Here is a 26,487-nt window from a genome sequence, read left to right on the forward strand (position 1 = left end):
GAGACGGGGTTTCTACATGTTGGTCAGGCTGGTCTCAAACTCCCGACCTCAGGTGATCTGCCTGCCTCAGCCTCCCAAAGTGCTGGGACTACAGGCGTGAGCCACCGTGCCTGGCACTGTCCTTTTAGGTGAAGGGCATATAAGTGTTCATTGAACTACTCCTGCAGCTTTTCTGAAGTTGTGAAGTCTTTCCAGGTAAAAATAAAGTATATTATATATTACAAATATAAAACAATGAAAGCAATCCCTCATGGGGGGGGTTATGGATTAAATGCAGACACAGGTGTGCACACCCACCAATGGTCACTGCTGTCACGGCCACTCCGGCGAGTGGTGCTGATGCTGGCGAGCGCCACAGGATGGAACATGAGTCATAGCTGACTCCACTTCATGCATCCAACAAACATTAAAAAGTGCCTGGTCTATGACAAGTATTGTGCTTAGCACAGTGGCTAAAAAAATGAATAAGATATAGTCCCCAGTCTAGAATCTGCATGCATTACCAAACTTTCCTATTAAAAATGTATCACTTTAATATTCAGCTCAGCTCTAAGGTAACCCCTAAGGTAAAGAGCTTAGAATTTCTAAAAGCAATAAGTGTCTGTAATATGCTCTGTTTATGCATTTATTTACATTCTGCCTCATTCTAAAAAAGGATCTAAAATCAATTTTTTAAACACATACAATTTAACAACAATAACCAAAAAAAAAAAAAAGATAAAAATCAGTGTAAAGAGAAAATGAGAATTCTAGTTAAAGGAAACCAGGGGAAGGTTAAATCACAAAAATGTCTGCCATGAAGTAGATGTAATTATTAAGGGTAAGCTAGAGACTCAGCTCTAAGGCTCCTAACAGCTAAAGCAAAACGATAAAGATGAAGGCCAGGCGTGGTGGCTCATGCCTGTAATCCCAGCACTTTGGGAGGCCGAGGCAGGTGGATCATTTGAAGTCAGGAGTTCAAGACCAGCCTGGCCAACATGATGAAACCCCATCTGTACTAAAAATACAAAAATTAGCCGGGCAGTAGTGGCGGGTGCCAGTAACCCCAGCTACTTGTGAGGCTGAGGCAGGAGAATCGCTTAAGCCTGGGAGGCAGAGGTTGCAGTGAGAGGAGATCCGGCCACTGCACTCCAGTCTAGGGAAGAAAGTGAGACCCTGTCTCTAAATAAATAAATAAATAAATAAATAAAAAGAGATAAATATCAACGCCCACAAAATAAGTATCTGCACCAACTGCAGGCATGTCCTCAGGCAGGAAGCTGTGAAGCACCATTCTCATCCTGGAGCATCATTCTCATCCTGGAGCATCATTCTCAATGCCTTCCTGGGTTAAACAGAACAACCCACAGCACAGATATGGGGCTCATTCTCCAGGCTCTGGCTTTTCCTTTATTTTAGTCCTCTCCCTCTTTCCTCACTTTATTGGGCTTCAAATGGAGATCTGAAACTCCAGCCTACGGACTGGGTCAAAGATTCCCACCGCTTTGCAGGCAGCTGCCATCCACAGCCCAGCGGGGCATCAGAGGCCCACCTGGCTTGCTCATATCTCTGCAGCTTTGACTGCTCACTCAAGAGAGATTTCCTTATATGCCTCTTACTCTCTCCTAAAGACAAGGTGCAATATACCAGACTCTTGTTCATGCAGAAATGTCTCAGTTCCCTCTCTCTCCCTTTACATCTCTAATAAGGAACTTACTTTCCTCCTTCCCCATCCAACAGTTTCTTTGTGAGAACTATGAAATCCTCACAAACAATCTCTGAAAGCCACGCACCCTGCTGGCTGGACTGAACTGTTTCAGCCATAGCTAAGCTGCATTCCTACTACTTTCCCCCTTCTATCTTAAAAAGCCTTTCCCAAATCTCCCCGTGCCTCTGATTTTCAGCTTAAATTGACATAAAGTTTGAGGTTGCAATTATTATGTGCATATCCAGCAGGCTTTTCCTGGGTTTCCTTAGCAACAGCTTCATTAAGGAACTGCATCAAAATTTTTAAAGAGGCTATTCTTACATCTGAACAGAGTAGCCTGCATAAAATTTGAATGGTTTTGAAGAGAAAATTAACCAGGAACAAAGAGGTGGCAGGTCTTAGTCAGCAGTATCATAAGCCAAAATGTTTTCAAATGGCTCGGAATCATTCCTGAATATTTGGTTTGTGGGAGGCAAAGGGTGTTGGATTCAATGAGAGCTGATCCTAGAGTATGTTCTCTAATCTGGTAAAGTCAGATTATTTTCTAGTTTTTCAAACAATTCCTTACTACCACTTTATCTTACTGTCACTTGCCATTTTTGACTAATTAAGAGTTAAGAAAGTGAGCCGGGTGCGGTGGCTCACGCCTGTAATCCCAGCACTTTGGGAGGCCAAGGCAGGTGGATCACCTAAGGTCGGGAGTTCGAGACCAGCCTGACCAACATGGAGAAACTCTGTCTCCACTAAAAATACAAAATTAGCCGGGTGTGGTGGCACATGCCTGTAATCCCAGCTACTCAGGAGGCTGAGGCAGGAGAATCGCTTGAACCCAGGAGGCAGAGGTTGTGGTGAGCCAAGATCGTGCCATTGCACTCCAGCCTGGGCAACAACAGCGAAACTCTGTCTCAAAAAAAAAAAGAATTAAGAAAGTGAGCAGGGCATGGTGGCTCACGCCTGTAATCCCAGCACTTTGGGAGGCCAAGGCAGGTGGATCACCTGAGGTCAGGAGTTTGAGACCAGCCTGGCCAACATGGTGAAACCCCATCTCTACCAAAAATACAAAAATTAGCCGGGTGTGGTGCGGGCACCTGTAATCCCAGCTACTCGGGAGGGTGAGGCAGGAGAATTGCTTGAACCCAAGAGGCAGAAGTTGCAGTGAGCTGAGATCGCGCCACTGCACTCCAACCTGGGCTACAAGAGTGAAACTCCGTCTCAAAAAAAAAAAAAGAATTAAGAAAGTGAATTTCAATCATTTGGGTAGTTTGAGGGAAACTACCTGATGTGGTACATAGAGCTTGGATTTTAGAACCCAAATGGTTTAAATACCAATGGTAGTATCTACAAGACAATCCTGGAGACACGGCAAACTCCTCTCCTCAATTTCTCATCCTTAAAATGGAGCGTAATAAACTACTTTGCAAAGTTGTTGTGATGATTATGGCCAATATCTGAAAAGCATCTAGCTAAATGCATGCACCAAGCTGGCTGCTTAATCACTCATATTATCAATGAGTTTCAGCTTATCCGATAACGGAGAGGCTCTGCCTTTTCATCTTTTTTGTGTGCCAACAGAGCTTATTTTACAGGATTAATACTGCTAGAGCAGGCCTGACTAGAAAATTCCCCAGGTCTACAAGGCAGAACATGTTCTTTTCCTTGGATCAAATTCACAATTATCTATGTTTATGTTTATCTGCTCAGTACCATTTCCCCCTGTAGACCTGAAGCTCAGTCAGCGTGAGACCACGTCTGTTTTGCTGCCCGCTGAACGCTCAAGGCTAGCAGACGACGGACACAGCGCCTGGCCTTTGGTGTGGAACACGTGAGGGAGGGCAGGAAAGAGAGAACCAGCACGCCTCCCAGAGGCCCTTCGCCTCGGAAATTATGGTCTGGCTTTGGACAAGTTGTACAACCTTTCCTTAGCCTGAGGTTCCTCCTCTACAAACAAGAATATCCGTACTGGAAACACAGAATTATAAGGATTAAAGAAAATAACCAAATTCACAAGCCTGTAAACTGTCTGTTAATGGGTCCTCAACAAACAGGAGCTGCCTGATTCCCTTTGATACAACCAGTGAGCCGTGAGGCAGACATGTTTGCTGAATGCTTTCTAAAAGCCAAGCACAGTGCTTAGCACTTTATATGCATTATTCTATCATTCACAACTTACAGCAACTCTAGAAAGAAGTGAATATTATCATTCCCATTTTATTTTATTTTATTTTATTTTTTTAGATGGAGTTTTGCTCTTGTCACCCAGGCTGGAGTGCAGTGGCGCCATCTCGGCGCACTGCAACCTCCACCTCCTGGGTTCAAGCGATTCTCCTCCCTCAGCCTCCCAAGTAGCTGGTATTACAGGTGCCCCCCACCACACCCAGCTATCATTCCCATTTTATAGACTTGGAAACAGGCTAATGAGGTTACATAACTATTCCAGGTCGCACAGTGAGGAAATGGCAACTTCAACCTAAATCTGGGGGGCCAAAGTCCATGCTTCTTCCACCTCATCTCTACTTCACTATTTGCTTGTAAAAATCCACATGTCCAACCCATAAATGTATAGGTAGACAGTTATTAAATGAGGTATTTGCTGCCATTTGTGAATTATCTTAGATAGATAATTATCATAAACCATTCACCTAAACAACTAAAGAAAAGACAGGTCAATCCATATCCCTGCACACAAAGAGAAGGAACTCAGCAGTGAATTCCGTAAAACGAAAAAACCCTTTCCAATACCACTAAATCCAGATGTATTATTTATCAGTTTTTGTATTTGCACAGGGATTCTTAAAGCAGAAGGAACCTGCAATAATCATATCTCAGTTCCTTTCAAAATTTCCATATTAGCCAAAGTCATTTCCAGGAATAGATACAACTCATCAATTCTACAATGGAACATACTTGATCAAGAACCAAAAGCTTGTTCTATTTCAGAAAAACTACAGACCCCTCTTCTTTATTGTTCTTATAAAATCCCACCAGAACTCATTATCTTGCTGCCTGCTCATCTGGCAAACAAACATGGAGATGAGTCAACTCAAGCCAAGCGTCGTGCTGGGGAAAACTCACAGGGCCACGGAACCACATCTGCACTGTCCCCGCCCGCCCAGCATGGGAGAGCGCTGTTCCCCTTTTGCCGTGTCTTTGCTGACCTCTAGTGGTCCACAGGAAGAAAGAGCAAACAGCAAAAGGACAGGCTGCTCCAAAGAACAAAATGTCCTCACATTTTAAGTGAAAACATTTTATTTTATGAAATGTGTGTTTCTATACCCACCAGTGAAAACAGATTCCCTGCATGCCCAATTTAGCAGCATTAACTTGCAAAGGCAACTCCAGTTGTTAACGGCAAGCCAGTCTCAAAGCCCTGCCCCCGGCTCCCAACCAAATTGTCTGCAATTCCACTGCTTCAGGCTTTCGGAGGGTCCGTTTAAAAGCACAGTCCACCCTCCACTGTCACAAAAGATGTCTCTTTACACCCTCCAATCTGATCATAACACTTGCCCACCACAGAGTCACTTTATGGAGCAGGCATCAAGACAGTACTGGACAGGAGGTGTCAAGGCCAGTCCTTCCAGTGACCACATGAACTTGTTATCCTGTCATTTTACAGACCATACTATTAAGAGGCAGAAACACCGAGTGATTGTGCTCAAGGTTACGCAGCGAACAGGTGGCAACACAGGGCTGTGAACCCGAGCCCATCTGACAGCGCGACTCCACTGCGACTCCCAGCTTAGATTCCTTCAGGGATTCTCTCTTGCCCACCTGATGACTTTTATGCAAGACCTGTGACAGGAACTGACCTCAGCCTGCGTTGGGGCCTCTCTTCCCCACACTGTCCCTCACAAACAAAACTGCTATGACCCCCAAGTGACTTCTGTGCTCAGAGCTCACACTCAGCCACATGTTTACACCCAGTCTCTCTGCTCAGAGGCTCCTCAGCACCACTCTGCTGGGTACTTTTCACTCTCCTCAGAGAGCACCTCCTCCGGGAAGCCCTCCACCCTCAGCACTTAGAGCATCAGGCTCCGGGGCAGGGACCACATCCTCATTGGCCCTGCAAATCTGTGGCCCGGCGCAGTGCTGAACCCCACGTAGGTCCCCCAAAAAGCATGTCAAATGAGAAGTATGATCCAGCTGTTGGTTCATTTGCCCGGCATCACTGGGGAGAACACCTCCCCTTGGGCACCCAGGTAACTGAAGTTTCCACTTTGAAGTGTCAGGTTCCCGCTTCTGCCCATCTTTACCAGAAACTTCAACATAAACTGCAAGATATGGACCTCTTCCTAACGCTCTTCTGATGACCCACTGCACCAGTGGTGGTGCTGTTTCCCTCACACTACGTGGCCTACAGCTTTGAGGGACTGTGTTGTTGTTTGTTTTTACTCGGTTTATGGGCTTTACTCTGTTCTGGTCGCTCCCTTTGGTGTGACACTGACACTTGCCACTTTGACTTATCGGCCTCCCTACCAACGTCTAATCTAGGAAATTAGCCAAGATGACGGGTCCAAGATGCCGGGTCCAAGGGGCAGTAAATACACTTTACAGAAGAGGGAACTGAGGCACACAGAGGTTAAATATCTCGCCAAGGCAAGTGAAGCTGGAATGCCAACCCCAGCAGTCTGTATCCAGTCTGTGTGCTCAACTCTCATGCTAAAACGCCTCTCTTTTTATAGACTATGGCTATAAACATTATAAAGTACCAAAATATGGACCAACTCTGAGATGGTGGTGAACTGTTATTTTGTTTCTACTTAGGTTATCTGCTTTCAACTGAAAAAATTAAGAATCTCTGTAGTCAATGTGGCAACATTTCAACATATTAAATCTGGATGATAAGCATGAGTGTCTTATTATTAGTCATACTTCTTTGTGTGTTCAAGAGAAACTGATTTGAAAGTCTCCTCTCTCCTCCACCCCCTGCCCTGTCTCTCGCCTGAGCCCCCAGACCCACACCTCTCTCGTTATGTGAGAAGCTGAACCTCTCCTCTTTCCCTCCACCACTGCCTTGCAGCTTGCCCTCCTCAGAGCCCAGCCTGACCATCGGGCACCTAACAGAGCAACACTCCATTCCACCCGACCCACAGCCGGCCGCCGACCCTTTCCACGTAGACTCCCAAGCACGTTTCCAGCGGGCTGGCCTTCCCGCCAACAGCCCCAGTCCTTTGGGGAAGCTGTCAGCACTGCTCGCCTGGGCTCCCCAAGGGCCTCTGCAATGGGTCCCCTCCCTCCCTCTCCCTCCACTCCATACAAATCTGGTCACATCAGTCCCTGATGTTAAGACCTTGCCTTTTTTTTTTTTTTTTGAGACAGAGTCTCACTCTGTCACCCAGACAGGAGTGCAGTGGTGTGATCTTGGCTCACTGCAAGCTCTGCCTCCCAGGTTCACGCCATTCTCCTGCCTCAGCCTCCTGAGTAGCTGGGACTACAAGCACCCGCCACCACGCCTGGCTAATTTTTTGTATTTTCAGTAGAGACGGGGTTTCACCATGTTATCCAGGATGGTCTCGATCTCCTGACCTCGTGATCCGCCTGCCTCAGCCTCCCAAAGTGCTGGGATTACAGGCGTGAGCCACTGCGCCTGGCCAAGACCTTGCTTTTAAAACCCGCCGCTCTTAGAAGCAGCCCCAAATGCTTCACCTGGCCGAGAAAGCCCTCCCGCTCAGACTCTGTCCTCCCTACCCATCTCTCTTCCTCTCCCTCCCTCCCTCTCCTCCCCTCCCTCTCCATCTCCCCATCTTTCCACCCCCACCGCCATCTCTGACTTTATTTGGTCTCTCCCAGTGATGTGTTCTGTTTCTGGGCATCACTCATGCTGAGCCATTTTCTTCCTGAATGACCTTCTCCCATCTCCTCTTTACCTGGCTATCTCCTATTCATCCTTCAAGGCCCAGTTCCAATCTCACTGACTTAGAGACTGTCCCTGGCCCCCACACCCTCCACCTCCATTAAACTAAGTTAAATCCTTTTGCCACTTGCTCCCTTGGTACCTGTACCTCCAATTTTTTTCCACTTACCCACTGCTCAATGTCTGCCTTTCCCACAAAACTGTCAGATGGATGAGGACAGGACCCACCTGCCTCAGCTCTCTTTCCCCCACCCTTAGCACAACGCCCTCCTCACTAAGTATCTGCTGAATTACAGTGACCTACGTTCTCATACTCGTCTGGTGTCCTTAAGCAAATTGTTTAACTTGGTCTCAGTTTCCCTATCTATAAAGATCCAAGTTAAACTAAATATCTAAAATCCTTCTAAGACTATCAATTTTAGGATTTAGCATTATCAATCCACAACTAAAGGTTTTGATGATTGTTTTATTAAAAATCCATTTAGATTCAGATTTAAGTATTATTTGCTGGGTTACCACTGTGTCAAAGGAGCTATACAAGTGCTTTCACAAACTGCATGTTTTATAAACCCAACACCCCAAACAGGGTTACAAATGGCAAGTACTTCATGAGTGACAATATCAAGACAAGAGGCGTGAAGCTTGTTGAAGGTTGCCAAGCTGGTAAAACACAGTTACTTCTCCAAAAAAACAAACAAACAAAAAAAAAATGCAAAGGACAGCAAGTTCTGAATTTTGAAAGTTAAATACCACAATGAAAGAAGTAAAATATACAAATAACCACGTTAATTAGAAATCAAGTTAAGATTCAACAGTTTTTATCATGGCATGCTGAACCTCAGCAAAACGAAATAAGCTGAATTCATAGTGAATCAATTCCATAAGAACTGGATGAACTCTTCCACTTACAGGTAGACATACACTCACCTGTCGAAGGTTAATGTAAACTGCATTCTGAAGAAATTCTGATGCTTCCATGCTCCGTTTCTGAATTGCAAGGACACGTACAGCCTTGATGCACGCTTCCAACTCAATCACTCCCGCATTCTTATACTGCAGGGTGTAAAGGAAATGCCTCAGTCAAAAAAGAGTTCAGATGTTTCTGTCACATTCTAAAGGCTGTGCTACTGGGACTCAATAACTACAACAGCACTTTCCCCATCACAGGGCTCCAGATACCCCTCCTGATATGGTTTGGCTCTGTGTCCTCACCCAAATCTCATCTTGAATTGTACTCCCATAATTCCCACATGTTGTAGGAGGGACCTGGTGGGAGATAATTGAATCATGGGGGTGGTTTCCCCCATATTGTTCTCATGATAGTGAATAAGTCTCATGAGATCTGATGGTTTTATCAGGGGTTTCTGCTTTTGCATTTCCTCATTCTCTCTTTGCCTGCTGTCATCCATGTAAGACCTGACTTGCTCCTCCTTGCCTTCTGCCATGACTGTGAGGCTTCCCCAGCCACATAGAACTGTAAGTCCAGTTAAACCTCTTTCTTTTGTAAATTGCCCAGTCTCAGGTATGTCTTTATCAGCAGCATGAATACAGACTAATACAGTAAATTGGTACCCAGAATGGAGTGTTGCTGAAAAAATACCTGAAAATGTGGAAGCGACTTTGGAACTGGGTAACAGACAGAGGTTGGAACAGTTTGGAGGGCTCAGAAGAAGACAGGAAAATGTAGGAAAGTTTGGAACTTTCTAGAGACTTGTTGAATGGCTTTGACCAAAATGCTGATAATGATATGGACAATGAAATGAACAATGATATGGACAACGAAAGAGGGCTGAGGTGTTCTCGGATGGATATCTCAGTTCTTGTTGGGAACTGGAGCAAAGGTGATTCTTGTTACGTTTTAGCAAAGAAACTAGTGGCATTTTGCCCCTGCCCTGGAGATTTGTGGAACTCTGAACTTGAGAGAGATGATTTAGGATATCTGGCAGAAGAAATTTCTAAGCAGCAAAGCATTCAAGAGGTACCTTGGGTGCTGTTAAAAGCATTCAGTTTTAAAAGGGAAACAGCATAAAAGTTTGAAAAATTTGCAGCCTGACAATGAGATAGGAAAGAAAATCAGATTTTCTTAGGAGAAATTCAAGCCGACTGTGGTAATTTGCATAAGAAGCAGCCAAATGTTAATCCCCAAGACAATGGGGAAAATGTCAGAGGTCTTCACAGCAGTCCCTCCCATCACAGGCCTGGAGGCCTAGGAGGAAAAAGTGGTTTCGTGGGCCGGGCCCCGGGTCACCATGCTGTGTACAGCCTAGCGACTTGGTGCCTGTGTCCCAGCCACTCCAGCCAAGGCTGAAAGGAGCCAACATACAGCTCGGGCCATGGCTTCAGAGGGTGCAAGCCCCAAGCCTTGGCAGCTTCCATGTGGTGTTGAGCATGTGGGTGCACGGAAGTCAATAACTGAAGTTTGGGAAGTTTCCGCCTAGATTTCAGGAGATGTATGGAAACAGCTGGATGCCCAGGCAGAAGTTTGCTTCAGGAGTGGGGCTCTCATGGAGAACCTCTGCTAGGGCAGTGCAAAAGGGAAATATGGGGTTGGAGCCCCCACATAGAGTCCCTACTGGGGCACTGCCTAGTGGAGCTGTGAGAAGAAAGCCACCATCCTGCAGACCCCAGAATGGCAGATCCACTGACAGCTTGCACTGTGCACTTAGAAAAACCACAGACACTCAATGCCAGCCCATGAAAGCAGCCGGGACAGGGGCTGTACCCTGCAATGCCACAGGGGCAGGGTTGCCCAAGACCATGGGAACCCACCTCTTGCATCAGCATGACCTGGATATGAGACATGGAATCAAAGGAGCTCATTTTAGAGCTTTAAGATTTGACTGCCCCTCTGGGTTTCGGACTTGCATGGGCCCTGTAACCCCTTTTGCCAATTTCTCCCATTTGGAATGGTTGTATTTACCCAATGTGTATACCCCCATTGTATCTAGGAAATAAGCAGCCTGCTTTTGATTTTATAGGCTCATAGGCAGAAGGGACTTGCCTTGTCTCAGATGAGACTTTGAAGTGTGGACTTCTGAGTCACTGCTGAAATGAGTTAAAACTTTGGGGAACTGCTGGGAAGGCATGATTGGTTTTGAAATGTGAGGACATGAGATTTGGAGGGGCCAGGGGTGGAATGATAATAATCTGACTCTGTGTCCCCACCCAAATCTCATCTTAAATTGTACTCCCACAATTCCCACATGTTGTGGGAGGGATCCAGTGGGAGATCATTGAATTGTGGAGGTGGTTTCCCCCATACTGTTCTTGTGGTAGTGAATAAGTCTCATGAGATCTGTGTTTTTATCAGGAGCTTCCGCTTTGGAGTCCTCTCCTCATTCTCTTTGCCTGCTGCCATCCATGTAAGACGGGACTTACTCCTCCTTGCCTTCCACCATGATTGTGAGGCTTCCCCAGCCACACGGAACTGTAAGTCCAATTAAACCTCTTTCTTTTGTAAATTGCCAGTCTCCGGTACGTCTTTATCAGCAGCATGAAAATGGACTAATACACCTCCCCACCAAAGCCAGAGAATTTGTTTGTGAGAAAGTCTATCCTTTATGGAAGCAAAAGCGATTGGTGTGGCTGAGTGAGTCTATGAATGCCACATAAATGTGTATGCATTCATTAAAATAATATGACCACAGTAGCTTGCTATTTTGCAAAATTTCAAAATATTATCAATGGATGCTTTGCTATTCATTTCTGCTTATCATCCCCTGTAGTACTCTAAAACATTTTTAGAAACTCTCACACCTGCGGCTGTAATGCAGTTGTTGTAAATTCATTTTACTTAGTTGCAAAAAATCCAGCTCCCTGTGTGCTCAATGCTTTCTGACTTTGTCTCCGAGTTGCTTGTTCCTACTTCTCAGTTCCTATTATGGTTCCTGAGATGAAGAACAAATGAGGGCGTTTGGAACAGAAAAGGCTTCGTGGAATTTCATTCAACTACGCAATAAACTGGGGAGTATCTCTTAAGCTTCATCCCCAGTTCTCCTAGCTTCAAGCCAGGAGAGCCACCCCCAGCCCCTCTTACACACCATGTGGCTCCAGACCCGGGAGCAGGGAAAGGAGAAAGGATTCAGGTTCCAGAACTCTTCCACAAAAGAAGAGTTCAGATGGATGGATCTCCTTCCTTCCCTCCGATGCCCTTCTCCCTCCCAAGCCTCCACTGCAAAATCCTCCATGCTAGGCATTCTGCATTTTTGTTTTCTACTCCAAACCTTATTTTTATTTTTTTTCCTAGTTATCCCAACTGGACTGATTTTCAATTGATGTTGCATAATTTAAAATTAAAGAAAGAGTTTATAGAGGTTGTCCATGTATACTAGTACCTGAAGAGAAACAGAGGTTGGGAGGAAAAACACACTAATATTCTTTTGCTGGGGCATTAGGACATGTGAAAACCAATGCATATAATCGACAAGCCTTTGCTGAGACCCACTAGCGGCCTGGTGTGGCATCACTGCTAATGAACATGCAGTCTATTTACCAACCATGAAGAAGCAAAGGCGCAACTGGTTATCTTTCTCACTAAAATCATGTATAAGGTGGGACAAGCAGTTTTATAATTACTATGCCAGAAAGGATAGGCTTCATTTCTCCCCTTTTCCACACACATAATGTACATGTAATCTGTGTTATATTAAATATAAGTTATCACAGACGATCAGAAAAAGGAGCTACTTATACCTGCTTAAATACCAACAATGAAGTCAGAAATCTATCAATTGTATATACTGTTTCATGACACAAGAAAAAACTAACACAGGGACTTGATTCTATGGAAATGCCATTTTTCCTTCAAAACTCTTAAAACAGTTTCTATTGACGTGAGAATAAAAGTCATCACAAATTTTTCCCACATATTTTTGGTTAAATTTACATATTTTAACGTATATTACAAAGAGATTTAAAATGAAATCATGAAAAAAAATTTTTTTTTTGAGACAGAGTCTTGCTCTGTTGCCCAGGCTGGAGTGCAGTTGCTTGATCACAGCTCATTGCAGCCTCAATCTCCCAGGCTCAGGTGATCCTCCCACTTCAGCCTCACTGGTAGCTGAGAAAGCAGGTGTGCACCACCACACCCGGCTAATTTTTTTGTATATTTTGTAGAGGCGGGGTTTTGCCATGTTGCCCAGGCTGGTCTGGAACTCCTGAGCTCAAGTGATCCTCCCACCTCAGCCTCCCAAAGTGCTGGAATTACAGGCATGAGCCATTGCACTCAACCTCTTTTTTTTTGTTAATTCTTTCCTACCATCCAAATTTTCATGGCCAGTATGATTAATATATTATTCCTCAAAAATTCTAAAATAATTTGTTCAAGTTAAAAAAAAACAGACTGGAGTTTTGATGGGGCTTTCAATATGTTTTATTCTGGGAGGTTATGTGTAGTGGCTTAGGCCTGTAATCGCAGCGTCTCAGGAGGCCATGGTGGGAGGATTGCTTGAGGCCAGGAGTTCCAGACAAGCCTGGGCAACATGGACAGACCCCATCATTACAAATAAAAAATAAAAAATTAGCCAGGCGTGGTGGCGTGTACCTGTAGTTACAGCTACTTGGTCATCTGAGTGAGGCCAAGTGAGGTAGGAGGATGAGGGTGGGAGGATTGGTTGAGTCAAGGATTTTGAGGTTACAGTGAGCTGTGATCATGCTACTGCACTCCAGACTGGGCAACAGAGCAAGACCCTGTCTCAAAAAAAAAATGGGTGGGTGCAGTGGCTCACGCCTGTAACCCCAGCACTTTGGGAGGCCCGAAGCAGGCAGACTGCTTGAGCCAGAAGTTCAAGACAAGCCTGGGCAACATGGTAAAACCCCAACTCTACAAAAAATACAAAAAAAATAGCTGGGCATGGTGTTGCACACCTGTAGTCCCAGCACACAGGAAGCCAGAGGTGGGGGGATCACCTGAACCTGGGAGATAAAGGCTGCAATGAACCGTGATCACGCCACTGCACTCCAGCCTGGGCAACAGAACAAAACCCTGTCTCAAAAAAAAAAAAGAAAGAAAGAAAGAAACACTCTTAGATATCAAGTAAACTACTAAAATAGATAAAATATGGTGCTGAAAAAAAGAAAGATTCATAGAAAGGAATGAAAAGTTAATATGTGAAAGTATTTAGTACAGCTAAGAATTCAAATCAAAAAGAAAAAAATATGAATTCAATACATTGTGGTGCGACAATGAGGTAATGACCTGGAAAAAATAAATTGTATTCTTATGTCATAATACACACAAAATAAATTACAGATAATTAGATAATTATAAAAATATTTTAAATGCTAATAACGGTGAATACAAATATATGTTTGCATAGATTATCTCAGCTTATCTTAACTACAGCTCTATGAGATGATGGGTACTGTTATCATCCTCATTTTAGAGATTTAAAAACTAAGGAAAAGAGTTTTATTCTATCATTAAGAAAGTATTTCTAAGCAGGCCAGGTGCAGTGGCCAACGCCTGTAATCCCAGAACTTTGGGAGGCCAAGGTGAGCAGATCACTTGAGGTCAGGAGTTCGAGACCAGCCTGGCCAACATGGTGAAGCTCTGTGTCTACTAAAAATATAAAAAATTAGCCGGGCATGGTGGCTCGCACCTGTAGTCCCGCTACTCAGGAGGCTGAGACAGGAGAATCGCTTGAATCCAGGAGGCGGAGGTTGCAGTGAGCCCAGATCATGCTACTACACTCGAGCCTGGGCAACAGAGCAAGACTCTGTCTCCAAAAAAAAAAAAAAGATATTTCTAAGCATAATGCCAAACTCCTGGCCTCAAGTGACCCGCCCACCTAAGCTTCCCAAAGTGCTGGGATTACAGGCATGAGCCAATGCACTCAGCTGTATTGGCAAATATTTTTCAAAAATAATAGCTAGTGTTTGTTTATGGAGGAGTAAATTCTTAATAACCTTTTTGGAGGACAATACAGGAATATATAACACTTTAAGAAAAGTATACTTTTTTTTTTTTTTTTTTGAGACGGAGTCTCACTCTGTAGCCTAAGCTGGAGTGCAGTGGTGTGATCTCGGCTCCCTGCAACTTCCGCCTCCAGGGCTCAAGTGATTCTTGAGCCTCAGCCTCCCGAGTAGCTGGGACTACAGGTGCACACCACCACATCTGGCTAATTTTTTGTATTTTAGTAGAGACAGGGTTTCACCATGTTGCCCGGGGTGGTCTCAAACTCCTGAGCTCAGGCAATCTGCCTATATCAGCCTCCCAAAGTGCTGGAATTACTGGCGGGCATGAGCCACTGTACCATGCCAAAAAAAACATATACTCTTTAACTCAAGTCAACTTCTAGGAATTGTTCCCTTAAAAAAAATCAATCCAAAAAGATGTATGCATACGGGCATTTATCAGAGAACTGTTTACAATAGGGGGAAGAAAAAACAGAAATAAATAATAATCAGTAACAGGATTGGTGAAATAAATAATTCTACATCTTTTCACTCTCCATCAGAGGAGGAATTTGAAGAGTAACTTGAACATAACCTATGATAAATGTTAATATCATATCCAGGATAAATTTCTAGAAAAATTGAACCTAAAGGAATAAGGATACAAGAACACAAGAATATAGGGGCAAAAATGTTCAGTAAAGCATTTTTTCTAATTCACGGTGAAAAAGTGAGAAAGCCTAAGTATCCATCCACGAGAGAATAATTAAGCAAATTAAGGCAAGCTGTGAAATCTGTAAGAGCAGGCATTTCATCTTGTTCTAGGTGCTGTTTATGAGCATGTCTCACAAAATGTCTTGATGAATACATGACTACATCCACATTTTGGAAAACCTTTCCACACTCTCTGAAAGAAGCAAGCAGGATTTTAGAAAACCTTTCCACATGCTCTGAAAGAAGCAAGCAGGTCCGGAGGCGAGAGTACACCTGTGGTCTATGAGATACTGCTGAGTGGGTAAAGCAAGTGCAGAATAACATACTATGATCCCATTTTCATAAATAAGATGTGCGTGTGTATGTGAGCATGTGTGTGTACGTGCATGTGTGCGCACGTGTGAGCATGTGTGTACGTGCATGTGTGCACACGTGAGCATGTGTGTACGTGCATGTGTGTGCGTGTGTGAGCATGCTCGTACGTGCATGTGTGTGTGAACATGTGTGTGCATGTGTGTGAGCATGCGTGTGTACGTGCATTGTGTGCGGGTGTGAGCATGCGTATGTGCATTGTGTGCGGGTGTGAGCATGCGTGTGTACGTGCATGTGTGTGCGTGTGAGCATGCGTGTGTACGTGCATGTGTGCACGTGTGTGTGAGCATGTGTGCGTGTGTGTGTGTGTGTGTGTCTCATAGGCACAAAGGTCATGGAGGCTATGGACCAAGTTGTTGATAATAAACCAAGTTGTTAATAAGAGTAGAGGAGGTAGAGGACTTTCATTTTTTCACTTGATGCCACTCTTCCGCACAACTTTTCTTTTCCAGTATTTTAGTAAGTACATTTGGAATGCGAAATTGTTTTCAATCCAAACTAAAAAGAAGGGTGCCTCCATAAGATGGAATGCTCTACAGGTCACTGAAAATTATGCCATGGAAGATTTCAACAGCATAGAAAACACAGACTAAAATGGGTCACCACACAGTACATAAGTATGCTCCATTTCTTAAAATATAAATAATATACTTTGATAAAAGAACCAGAAAATAGATATAAAATATTAACAATCATTATCTGTGAGTACGCGGGCCATGAGAGCCTTTTTTCTCCCTTTTCCAAATTTATTATACTAAACCTACACTGTTTTGAATCAGAAAAAGAAAACATTTTAGGCATATAGTACTATGCATTAGAGAGCAAGACATGAATACTTACAGAAATAAATAATTAAGAGACACTGCAGCATTACACAATGTAAAATGGAAACTTCTGATTAAAACAACACAACTGTGTAAAAAAATCACAAAGCCATAAAATCACCTTGCTGTAATAGGAAATCGCCTCTTTATACTTGTCAATTATGTCTTCAGGGCTAAGGCAGTTCTTAGCACGTCCGATCTCAGTACTGGTGTCAGGGTTGATGCCATTGGTGGTGAGGGCACCTGCAAACCAAGAGGAAGAAAAGAAATAATCTTTTGCTTTTTCTGTATTATTTATTTGTTAAAGAGGAGCATGAATAAGACAAAACTTAAATATGCCCTACTGAAATTTAAATAATGTAAGTGTTTAGTCTTCACAGCTTATATGCTTCCTATAATAGCCTTGCTATCAAAGCATTGTATTAAATGTTAGTTAACTCAAAATAAGTTTTCCTCCCTTTTGAAATTTTTTATTGAAGAACATGAAATGCATTACATAAAAGTAACATATTTACAGTAACTAGCTCAATTGTCTTGAAGGCAATGGTGAAGTCAGCACACATTCTCTCATAGCTTGAAGCTCTTCATGTTAGCAAGAAACCACCCCGCATCCTCAAAGGAGGTCAACTACGCAAAAGCATTTTCTGAACCACACGGCATTTAAAAAAAAAATTATAAATGATAGTATGCTTTCTATGCCTTTTTCTATTTCTGACCAACTCCTATCAATAAGCAGAAGCATTTGATTCCCCAGCCACCAAACCCACATGGACAAGCATTTTGGAGCAACTTCCATTTAAAGAATATAACCAACTAAACAGAGAACTCTGGCAGAAAAAAAATAAAGATAAAATATTCATTGACTTCACAGAACACTCAAAAAATATTCTCCTAAATCTCAATAGCAGGGAAAGCTGGGCTTCTATGAAACCACTTGTTTAGCTTACAGAGAGTGAGCATCTCCCACAAATCCTGTTTCCCTTGCGCTGCTGGGAGGCTCAGGGATGAGCTTGCCACCCATCTGTATAATCTCACAAGGCCAAAGACGTGCATCTCACACTGCCCTCATCCCCTGTGCAGCTCACTTCTTACCCTTGTTTTCTAATCTTGGTCCAGTTTTTTCATCTGCTTATTGTTTGTTCTCTAATTCTGTAAGCTGCCTCAAAAGGTTTTTTGGAACAAGACAGAAGAATAAACAGGTAAGTGGAGAGATGGATGGACAAATGGAAGGAGAACTCTAAGAAAAGGGGAGCGAAGCATTTCATGTGCAAAATCCTCTTCTGGTGAGGGAAGAAAGAACTGTAACAGAACTGTGGAGAGGCAGGTGGTTTAGGACTTTGTTTCCTGCTGATTTTGTGAAAATCACAGCAAGAGACAAGAGGGAAGAACTATAAATGATAATAGAAAAGGGCATGCTTGGAAAAATATATCTCAAATATGCACTTTTTAAAGAATAGATCCAAATCAGCAAGACCCGGTGACATAAACTGTGGGTAGAGAATTGAGAACTCCATCCCCCAGGTACCAGGCACCCCTTCGAGCAGTGAGCATTCACACAGTTGTTATAATGCCATAGGGGCAAAAGCGACATTTTTTCACACTCAGTGGAAGCAGGACCTACGTCAGGAACATCCACATGTGTCATCATCTACAGCAACTCTATGAGAGTATTCTTAGTGTACCCCATCTCTGCAGGGGAGGAGACAAGATCCTACAGAGGTTAAATCTCCTTACTAGTTCTCACAATTACAGAGCTGGTGACCCCAAGTAGGAGGCCATCTTGGGCCTATGTTCTTAACAACAGAAGTGTGGTGCTTTGTGTGCTTTTCATGCTTATAATACATTTGTTTCTAGCATAAGTTAATATTTAGTAAGTGACAAGGAGTCTTGATTTATTTCATTAGCTATAATGAATTATCTTCACATTGTTGAGTTTTACTCTCTTTTTTTCCCTTGGAGAAATGGTGGGGGGGGGGGGTCAGAATGAGGTGGGTTTTTCATTCTTCATATGGTATCTCATCTCTTCTCTGGGAGTAAATGATCAAAGCATAAGAGGGAAATCCCCCCGACAGAGAAGGAACAAGTGCTCCCTCCACCTTTTAAAGAAAGGGCATCTCCAGTCATGAGGGCTAATTTGATCAACTTAATTTCTTTTTTCTTTGAAACAGAGTCTCTCTCTCTGTCACCCAGGCTGGAGTGCAGTGGTACTGGAGTGCAGTGGCACGATCTCAGCTCGCTACAATCCCCCTCCTCGCTACAATCAAGTGATTCTCCTGCCTCAGCCTCCCAAGTAGCTGGGATGACAGGCACCCACCAGCAAGCCCCACTAATTTTTGTATTTTTAGTAGAGATGGGGTTTCACCATGTTAGCCAAGCTGGTCTTGAACTCCTGACCTCAAGTGATCTGTCCAACTCGACCTCCCAAAGTGCTAGAATTACAGGTGTGAGCCACTGCGTCTAGCTGATAAACTTAATTTCAACATCAAGGCTAGAGGAAAAACTTCTATGTGGAGCAACCAAGAAAAATATAAACCATAGGAAAATAACAAGAGCATCGCTCCCAAGAGAGCTTAGTGGGTCAGACCAATTTAATTTCATTCAACAAAAGACTAATAAGTTCTAGAAACACTAGTAAGCCATAGATTTGATCTTTCTTGACATCTGTAAAGTTGTGACAGCCCGTATGAGATGTCATCATGAACTAGTCGACCAGAGCCATCAAGACCCATAGCCTGTAGATTACAGGCAGGAAAATCAATGCCACAGGAGGCTAAGACCCAGATGGGAGGAGAGACAAAGAAAGAGCATGGATGAGAAGTCACGGGGAGGGGGGAAGGTTGAAAAGGGCACCACCACAAAGGTTCTCAAGTATCAGCCCAACAATGCTTTCATCATTCACTAAAGAGATAGGTACTGAGCTGCTACCACACAAGACTGTATACAAGGCACAAAACTGGAAACCCAGACATACACATAAGATAAAGCAAAAAAAAGAAAGAAGACAGCAGAGATGGATGCCGCTTGAGAAAGGTTTGCCTTTCTCTCCTAGAGAGAAGAACAAAAAGGGCTTAGATACACCAAGAACCAGTGTGGCAATAATTTTAGCAATGGCTAACAGGCTAGCACCAGCCTGGGTCACTAACATCTGCTGTCCAACTACAAAACAAAAACCCTGCTACGTGGGCACTGTGGGCTTTATTTTGTAGAGGAATGGCAGGAAGACAAGGCATCCATAAGCCACAGTGTGGGATCGAGTCCTCCAGCACCAGGACACAGTGCCTGGAATCACCAGGGCCAAGATGGACTTTTTAATAATGGTCTGGGACACCTGAGTGGCCATTTGGAAAAAAAAAAAAAAAAATCAAACCCACACCTCACAGGAGACACAAGACTAAACTCCAAATGGATCTGAGATCTGAATGTAAAACAGAAAACCATAGTTCAAAAAACACGGGTAAATTCCTCTAAAACCTGGACAAAGGAAAAGGCTCTCTATCACACAAACCTAAATGCGATAAAAGACTAATATATTCAACCACATAAAAACGCAGCAAAATTACTATAAACACAGCAAAACATAAATGATAATCTGATTTAAAAATATATGCAACATATATCACAAACAGCTAATTCCACCTACATCAAGGTCACAAAAGTTGAAAAAGAAAAACACAACTAAAAATCCAACAGAAAAAAAAAAATGGCCAAAAGATTTGGGCAGATAATTCATAAAAGAAAAACATAAAAATGACCCTTAAGCATTTTAAGATATTCAACTTCATTAATGGTAAGAGACGCCATTTGTCACGTATCTAGTTGGCAAAAATGTTAAAAGCCTGACGACACACAGTGTTGGTGTATATATGGAGAAAACACTCGCATGCACTGCTACTGTGAGTGCGAATGATGCAGCCTTTATGAAGAAGACTTTGGCAGGATCTAGTAACACTACATTTATGTTTACTTTTTGACCCAGTAATTCCACTGCTAGGAATTTACACTGAAGACACACCTTCAACAGTACAGAAACATACCTATGCAATGTGATTTGCTGATATATTATCTGTAACTCCCAAACACCGGAAACAATCAAACATCCACATGCAGAAGAGTGGTGAAATAAAACCCGGTACCTGCACACTTAGTGTGCCACGCAGCTGTGAAAGTGGATGAGAAAGATCTCCATAAGCTGATATGGACTGATCTCCAGGATACATTAGCAACCAAAACAGAATAAAAAACACCAAGTACAAAAGAATACATGTAATATCTTACCTTTTGCACAAGAAAAAGAATTAAGAACATCAATGTGTTTATTTAAAAAATAAGAAGAAGAAGAAGAAAAGGCCAGGAACAAATGATATAAGGGTAGGGAAACGAAGTGGAAAGAATAGGAGAGGCGCTGGGCGCGGTGGCTCACACCTATAACCCCAGCACTTTGGGAGGCCAAGGAAGGCTCCTGGGTTGAGCCCAGGAGTTCAAGACTAGCCTGAGCAACGTGGCAAAATCCCATCTCCACAAAAAAACACATGAAAATTAGCCAGGCATGGTGGCACGCACCTGTGATTTCCAGCTACTTGGGAGGCTGAGGCAGGAGGACTGCTTGAGCCCAGAAGACCAAGGCTGCAGTGAGCTGTGATCATGCCACTGCACTCCAGCCTGGGCGAGAGCATGAGACCTTGTCTCCAAAAAAAAAAAAAAAAAAAAAATAGGAGAGGAAGTGGCACTTCTCTGGGTAACCCTTTTTATATAGTTTTGATTTTTGGAATCATATTAACATTTTATATAGATTTGACCAGGCGCAATGGCTCATGCCTGTAAGCCCTGCCCTTTAGAAGGCTGCGGCAGACAGATCGCCTGAGGTCAGGAATTCAAGACCAGCCTGGCCAACATGGTAAAACCCCAGCTCTATTAAAAATACAAAACTTAGCCAGACATGGTGGCATGCGCCTGTAGTCCCAACTACTCAGGAGGCTGAGGCACAAGAATTGCTTCAACCCGGGAAGCGGAGATTGCAGTGAGCCAAGATCATGCCACTGCACTCCAGCCTGGGCAACAGAGCGAGACTCTATCTCAAAAATAAAACAACAACAAAAAAAAGGCCGGGCGCAGTGGCTCACGCCTGTAATCCCAGCACTTCGGAAGGCCGAGGTGGGCGGACCGCAAGGTCAGGAGATCAAAACCATCCTGGCTAACATGGTGAAACTCCATCTCTACTAAAAATACAAAAAATTAGCCCGGCGTGGTGGCGGGCACCTGTAGTCCCAGCTACTCGGGAGGCTGAGGCAGGAGAATGGCGTGAACCCAGAAGGCAGAGCTTGCAGTGAGCCAAGACTGTACCACTGCATTCTAGCCTGGGCGACAGAGCGAGACTGTCTCAAAAAAAAAAAAAATTATATAGATTTAGAAATATAAAACAGCAACTCAAAGAACTGTAAAAATAAAAAAAGGAAAAAAGATTTAAAAAATCAGCAAAGATGGGGAAACTCATTAATGATATATAAACAGAAATAATTACATTTCAAATAACATAATCACACTGACAGGAAGCATTAAAGGACAAATCCAAGTAACCTCTGACTGCAGCACCCTGTGTATTTATCCTTGGTATCATGACCAAGTATCATGACCAAAAGAACCACAACCAATCCTTGAACTCTAACTCTAGGTAGGTGTTTTGTTAGTTAGTTAGTATGAACTTGACATAACAGTAGAACTTCTCAAAGGGCCTAGAATCAATGAACCTTAGTAGCAATGAGCATGCTTAGTGACCAGACCTTGGTTTCTAAATACCACTTTCCAACAAAAGAAACTAAAGCTCCTTAGAAAAATGTCCGGTTCCAGAGCTGGAACAGGGAAAGTACAAAATGAACCTAAAATATCTTTCTATGTTTTTGAGATGGAGTCTCATTCTTGTCGCCCAGGCTGGAGTGCAGTGGCGAAATCTTGGCTCACTGCAACCTCCGCCTCCCAGGTTCAAGCGATTCTCCTGCCTCAGCCTGACAAGTGGCTGGGATTACAGGTACCCACCACCACGCTCAGCTAATTTTTGTATTTTTAGTAGAGACGGGGTTTTGCCATGTTGGCCAGGCTGGTCTTGAACTCCTGACCTCAGGTGATCTGCCTGCCTCAGCTTCCCAAAGTGCTGGGATTACAGGTATGAGCCACCGCGCCCGGCCTGAACCTAAAATATCTTGAGCCTGAAAGTAAACATATGTTCAATAACTGATTGAGGAACATGTCAAAAGGTTTTAAGAATCAGCTTGAAGAGCTTCCATTGGCCAAATCTAGCCAATGAGCTACAAAATAAAGAATAATAGCAATGGATTAGAACCTACTAAAAAAATAATGATCCATAAGTCCATAACAATAAGTGGATGGATGGAAAGAAAGAAGGAGAAAAGAAAAAAAAAGCTCCTCCTTATAGTAAAATGCGAATAAACACATAAGGAATGATGAAGCAAGAAAATCGCCATTTGGCAGCCAGCACAGTAATAACTGACTCAGGTGAAACTCTTCACTGAATCAGCCAGAACCAGTGGGTGAAAGTGTGATGACAAACAGGATGTATACAGTCTCAAACAATTTCCCACAAATTACTTATTATTTACATCGAGAAAAATAGTAACTTTACAGTGGAAAACTCCATCAGACTCCACTTTAACCAATTATCAAAGTTAGCCTCACCAGTAATGGGACAAATGAACCTCATGTCCCTCTGATTTAATGCATGATGGATCACTTACTTGACCCCTCCCTCTGCCCTGCCAAAATGCAAAACCTCATAATCATAAAGCAACTTCAGGCAAACACAAAGTGAGAACATTCCACAAAATAAATGGCCTGCAATCTTCAGAAATATCAATTATCATGAAAAACGAAGATAGGCTGAGACGATACTAAGTGCCATAGACACTAAATGCCGTGTGTGATCCTGGACTGGATCCCACATCAGGAAATAGAACTGCTGTATTGGAACAGCTGGTGGAATGCAAATAAGGTCTGGGGGGTAGATAAAGATACTGAATGCATCAACGTTAAATTCTCTGATTTTAATCACTGTACTGTTTATGTGAATGACCTTGTCCTTAGGAAATGCACACCGAGGTATTCAGGACAGGGCCTCAGGTCTGCAACTCACTGTCAAATCGCTCAAAAAAAACTTTGTATATGCACAGAGATCAAATAATAAAGCAAATGATAACAACTGGGAAATACGGGTGAAGAGTACATCAGAATTATCTTTACCACTCTTTTATAAGATTTATAAGTTTTAAATTATTTCAAAATCAACAATTTAAAAAAATTAGAATTACGGTAAACTCATTAAGCTACAAAACAATTCTATTATATTAAAAACAGGATGCATTTCGTAAAGACAAAAGCGCTAAAACATATACAACTGGGAATATAAATGAAATGAAAATGGGGAAGATAAATTATAAATTAAGATCATAGGCCATGATCCATTGGTCTTTGTGTCTGGGAAAGGAAAGGAAAAAGGAAAGGAAAGGACATAGGCCATGAGCAGAATGAGTCACTTTATCACTTACACACTCATAACACTCGCTAAGTGCCAGGTGCTGAGCTGGGCACGGGGAATCCACTGCCACAGCAGTGTGTGCAATAATTAAAAAGTCGCCACCCGGGTCGGGCACGGTGGCTCACGTCTGTAATCCCAGGACTTTGGGAGGCCGAGGAGGTAGATCACCTGAGGTCAGGAGTTCAAGACCAGCCTGGCCAACATGGTGAAACCCCATCTCTACTAACAATACAAAAATTAGCTGGGTGTGGTGGCACATGCCTGTAATCCCAGCTACTCAGGAGGCTGAGGCAGGAGAATCGCTTGAACCAGGGAAGCAGAGGTTGCAGTGAGCTGAGATCACACATTGCACTCCAGCCTGGGCAACAAAAGCGAGACTGTCTCAAAAAAAATAATAATAAATAAATAAATAGTCATCATCTGGACACCATGATGAAAGGAACATAAGTGTCAGGCCAGCCTTTGGCTTTACTGACAGCTGCCAGACACCTACTGAAGAACCAAGTCTTTTTTTTTTTTTTTTTATACTTTAAGTTTTAGGGTACATGTGCACAATGTGCAGGTTAGTTACATATGTATACATGTGCCATGCTGGTGTGCTGCACCCATTAACTTGTCATTTAGCATTAGGTATATCTCCTAAAGCTATCCCTCCCCCCTCCCCCCACCCCACAACAGTCCTCAGAGTGTGATGTTCCCCTTCCTGTGTCCATATGTTCTCATTGTTCAATTCCCACCTATGAGTGAGAATATGTGGTGTTTGGTTTTCTGTCCTTGCGATAGTTTACTGAGAATGATGATTTCCAATTTCATCCATGTCCCTACAAAGGACATGAACTCATCATTTTTTATGGCTGCATAGTATTCCATGGTATATATGTGCCACATTTTCTTAATCCAGTCTATCATTGTTGGACATTTGGGTTGGTTCCAAGTCTTTGCTATTGTGAATAGTGCCGCAATAAACATACGTGTGCATGTGTCTTTATAGCAGCATGATTTATAGTCGTTTGGTTATATACCCAGTAAGGAACCAAGTCTTGAAGGAAGGTCTGATTTTTTTTCTTCCCCAGGAACATAAAAATTCTGGAATAAGACTGGAGATACGTCATCAAAAGAATTAAAGGGAAATTGACCCAAGAAGAAATATGAAGAAGTTGTGGTTTTTAAGCAAGCTGAAAGAAGATAAAGGAAGCATGACCAAAAAATATTCTACAGTAGAAATTTTTAAAAAATAAAAACAAAAAGAAGGCCAGGAGCAGTGACTTACACCAAAAATCCCAGCACTTTGGGAGGCTAAGGCAGGAAGATCACTTGAGCCTAGGAGTTCGAGACCAGCATGGGCAACATAGTGAGATCCTAACTCTACAAAAAATCTAAAACTTAACCAGGTATGGTGTCATGGCCCTGTAGTCCCAGCTACTTTAGAGGCTGAGATGGGAGGACTGCTTGAGCCTGAGAGGTTGAGGGTGCAATGAGCCATGATCATGCCACTGCACTCCAGCCTGGGTGACAGAGAGAGACCCTGTCTCAAAATAAATAAATAAATAAACAAATAAATAACTGAAATCATTTAAATGTGTTCTCCAACCACAACAGAATTCTTTTTTTATAACAGAACTATTTTAGATATCAACAACAGAATGAAATTTGGGGAATTCACAAATACTTGGAAATTAAATAGCACATACCTAAATAACCAATGGGTCAAAGAAGAAATCACAAGACAAATTAGAAAACACTTTTTTTTTTTAATTTGAGACAGATTCTCTCTCTGTCCCCCAGTCTGGAGTGCAGTGGTGCGATCTTGGCTCACTGCAACCTCTGCCTCCCAGGTTCAAGCAATTCTCCTGCCTCAGCCTCCCCAGTAGCTGGGATTACAGACGTGCCAACATGCCCAACTAATTTTTGTATTTTTAGTAGAGATGGGGTTTCACCATGTTGGCCAGGCTGGTCTTGAACTCCTGACCTCAAATGATCTGCCTGCCTCAGCCTCCCAAAGTACTGGGATTACAGGCATGAGCCACCACGCCTGGCCTAGAAATTAGAAAATACTTTGATTAGCTGGGTATGATGTCATGTGCCTATAGTCTCAGCTACTTGGGAGGCGGAAGCAGGAGGATCTCTTGAGCACCGGAATTCTAGGCTGCAGTGAGCTGTAATCGCCACTGCACTCCAGCCTGGGCAACAGAGTAGAACCTTGTCTAAAAATAAGAAGAAGAAAATAAAAATAAAAATAAAAATAATTGGAAAAAAAATACTTTGAGCTGAAAACTGGCCAGGTACAGTGGCTCACACCTATAATCCCAGCACTTTAGGAGGCCAAGGTGGCCAGATCACTTGTGGTCAGGAGTTCAAGATGACCTAGGCCAACATGGTGAAACCCCATCTCTACTAAAAATACAAAAAATTAGCCAGGCGTGGTGGTGCACGCCTGTAATCCCAGTTACTCGGGAAGCTGAGGCAGGAGAATAGCTTGAACCCAGGAGATGGAGGTTGCAAGTGAGCCGAGATCATGCTCTGACACACAAAAAAAAAGAAAAGAAAAAGAATACTTTGAGCTGAAAACAAAGCCATAATATACTAAAAATGATATGCCACA

General features: G+C 43.1%; 1 protein-coding gene across 5 annotated transcripts in view; it reads right to left on the reverse strand.

Moving 5' to 3' along the window:
- The window catches only part of TRAPPC9 (trafficking protein particle complex subunit 9), a 725,402-nt gene that overhangs the window by 653,521 nt on the left and 45,394 nt on the right, over positions 1 to 26,487 (reverse strand). For all 5 annotated transcript variants that reach the window (XM_014346060.6, XM_034966644.3, XM_034966648.3 and 2 more), the window contains 2 exons: positions 16,464 to 16,585; positions 8,466 to 8,591 (listed from right to left, as the gene is read on the reverse strand). In XM_014346060.6, the coding sequence (XP_014201546.4) occupies positions 8,466 to 8,591; positions 16,464 to 16,585 (248 nt within the window). The remainder of the gene's footprint in view (positions 1 to 8,465; positions 8,592 to 16,463; positions 16,586 to 26,487) is intronic.

This window comes from Pan paniscus, chromosome 7 (genome assembly GCF_029289425.2).
Source record: "Pan paniscus chromosome 7, NHGRI_mPanPan1-v2.0_pri, whole genome shotgun sequence".
Taxonomy (NCBI): domain Eukaryota; kingdom Metazoa; phylum Chordata; class Mammalia; order Primates; family Hominidae; genus Pan; species Pan paniscus.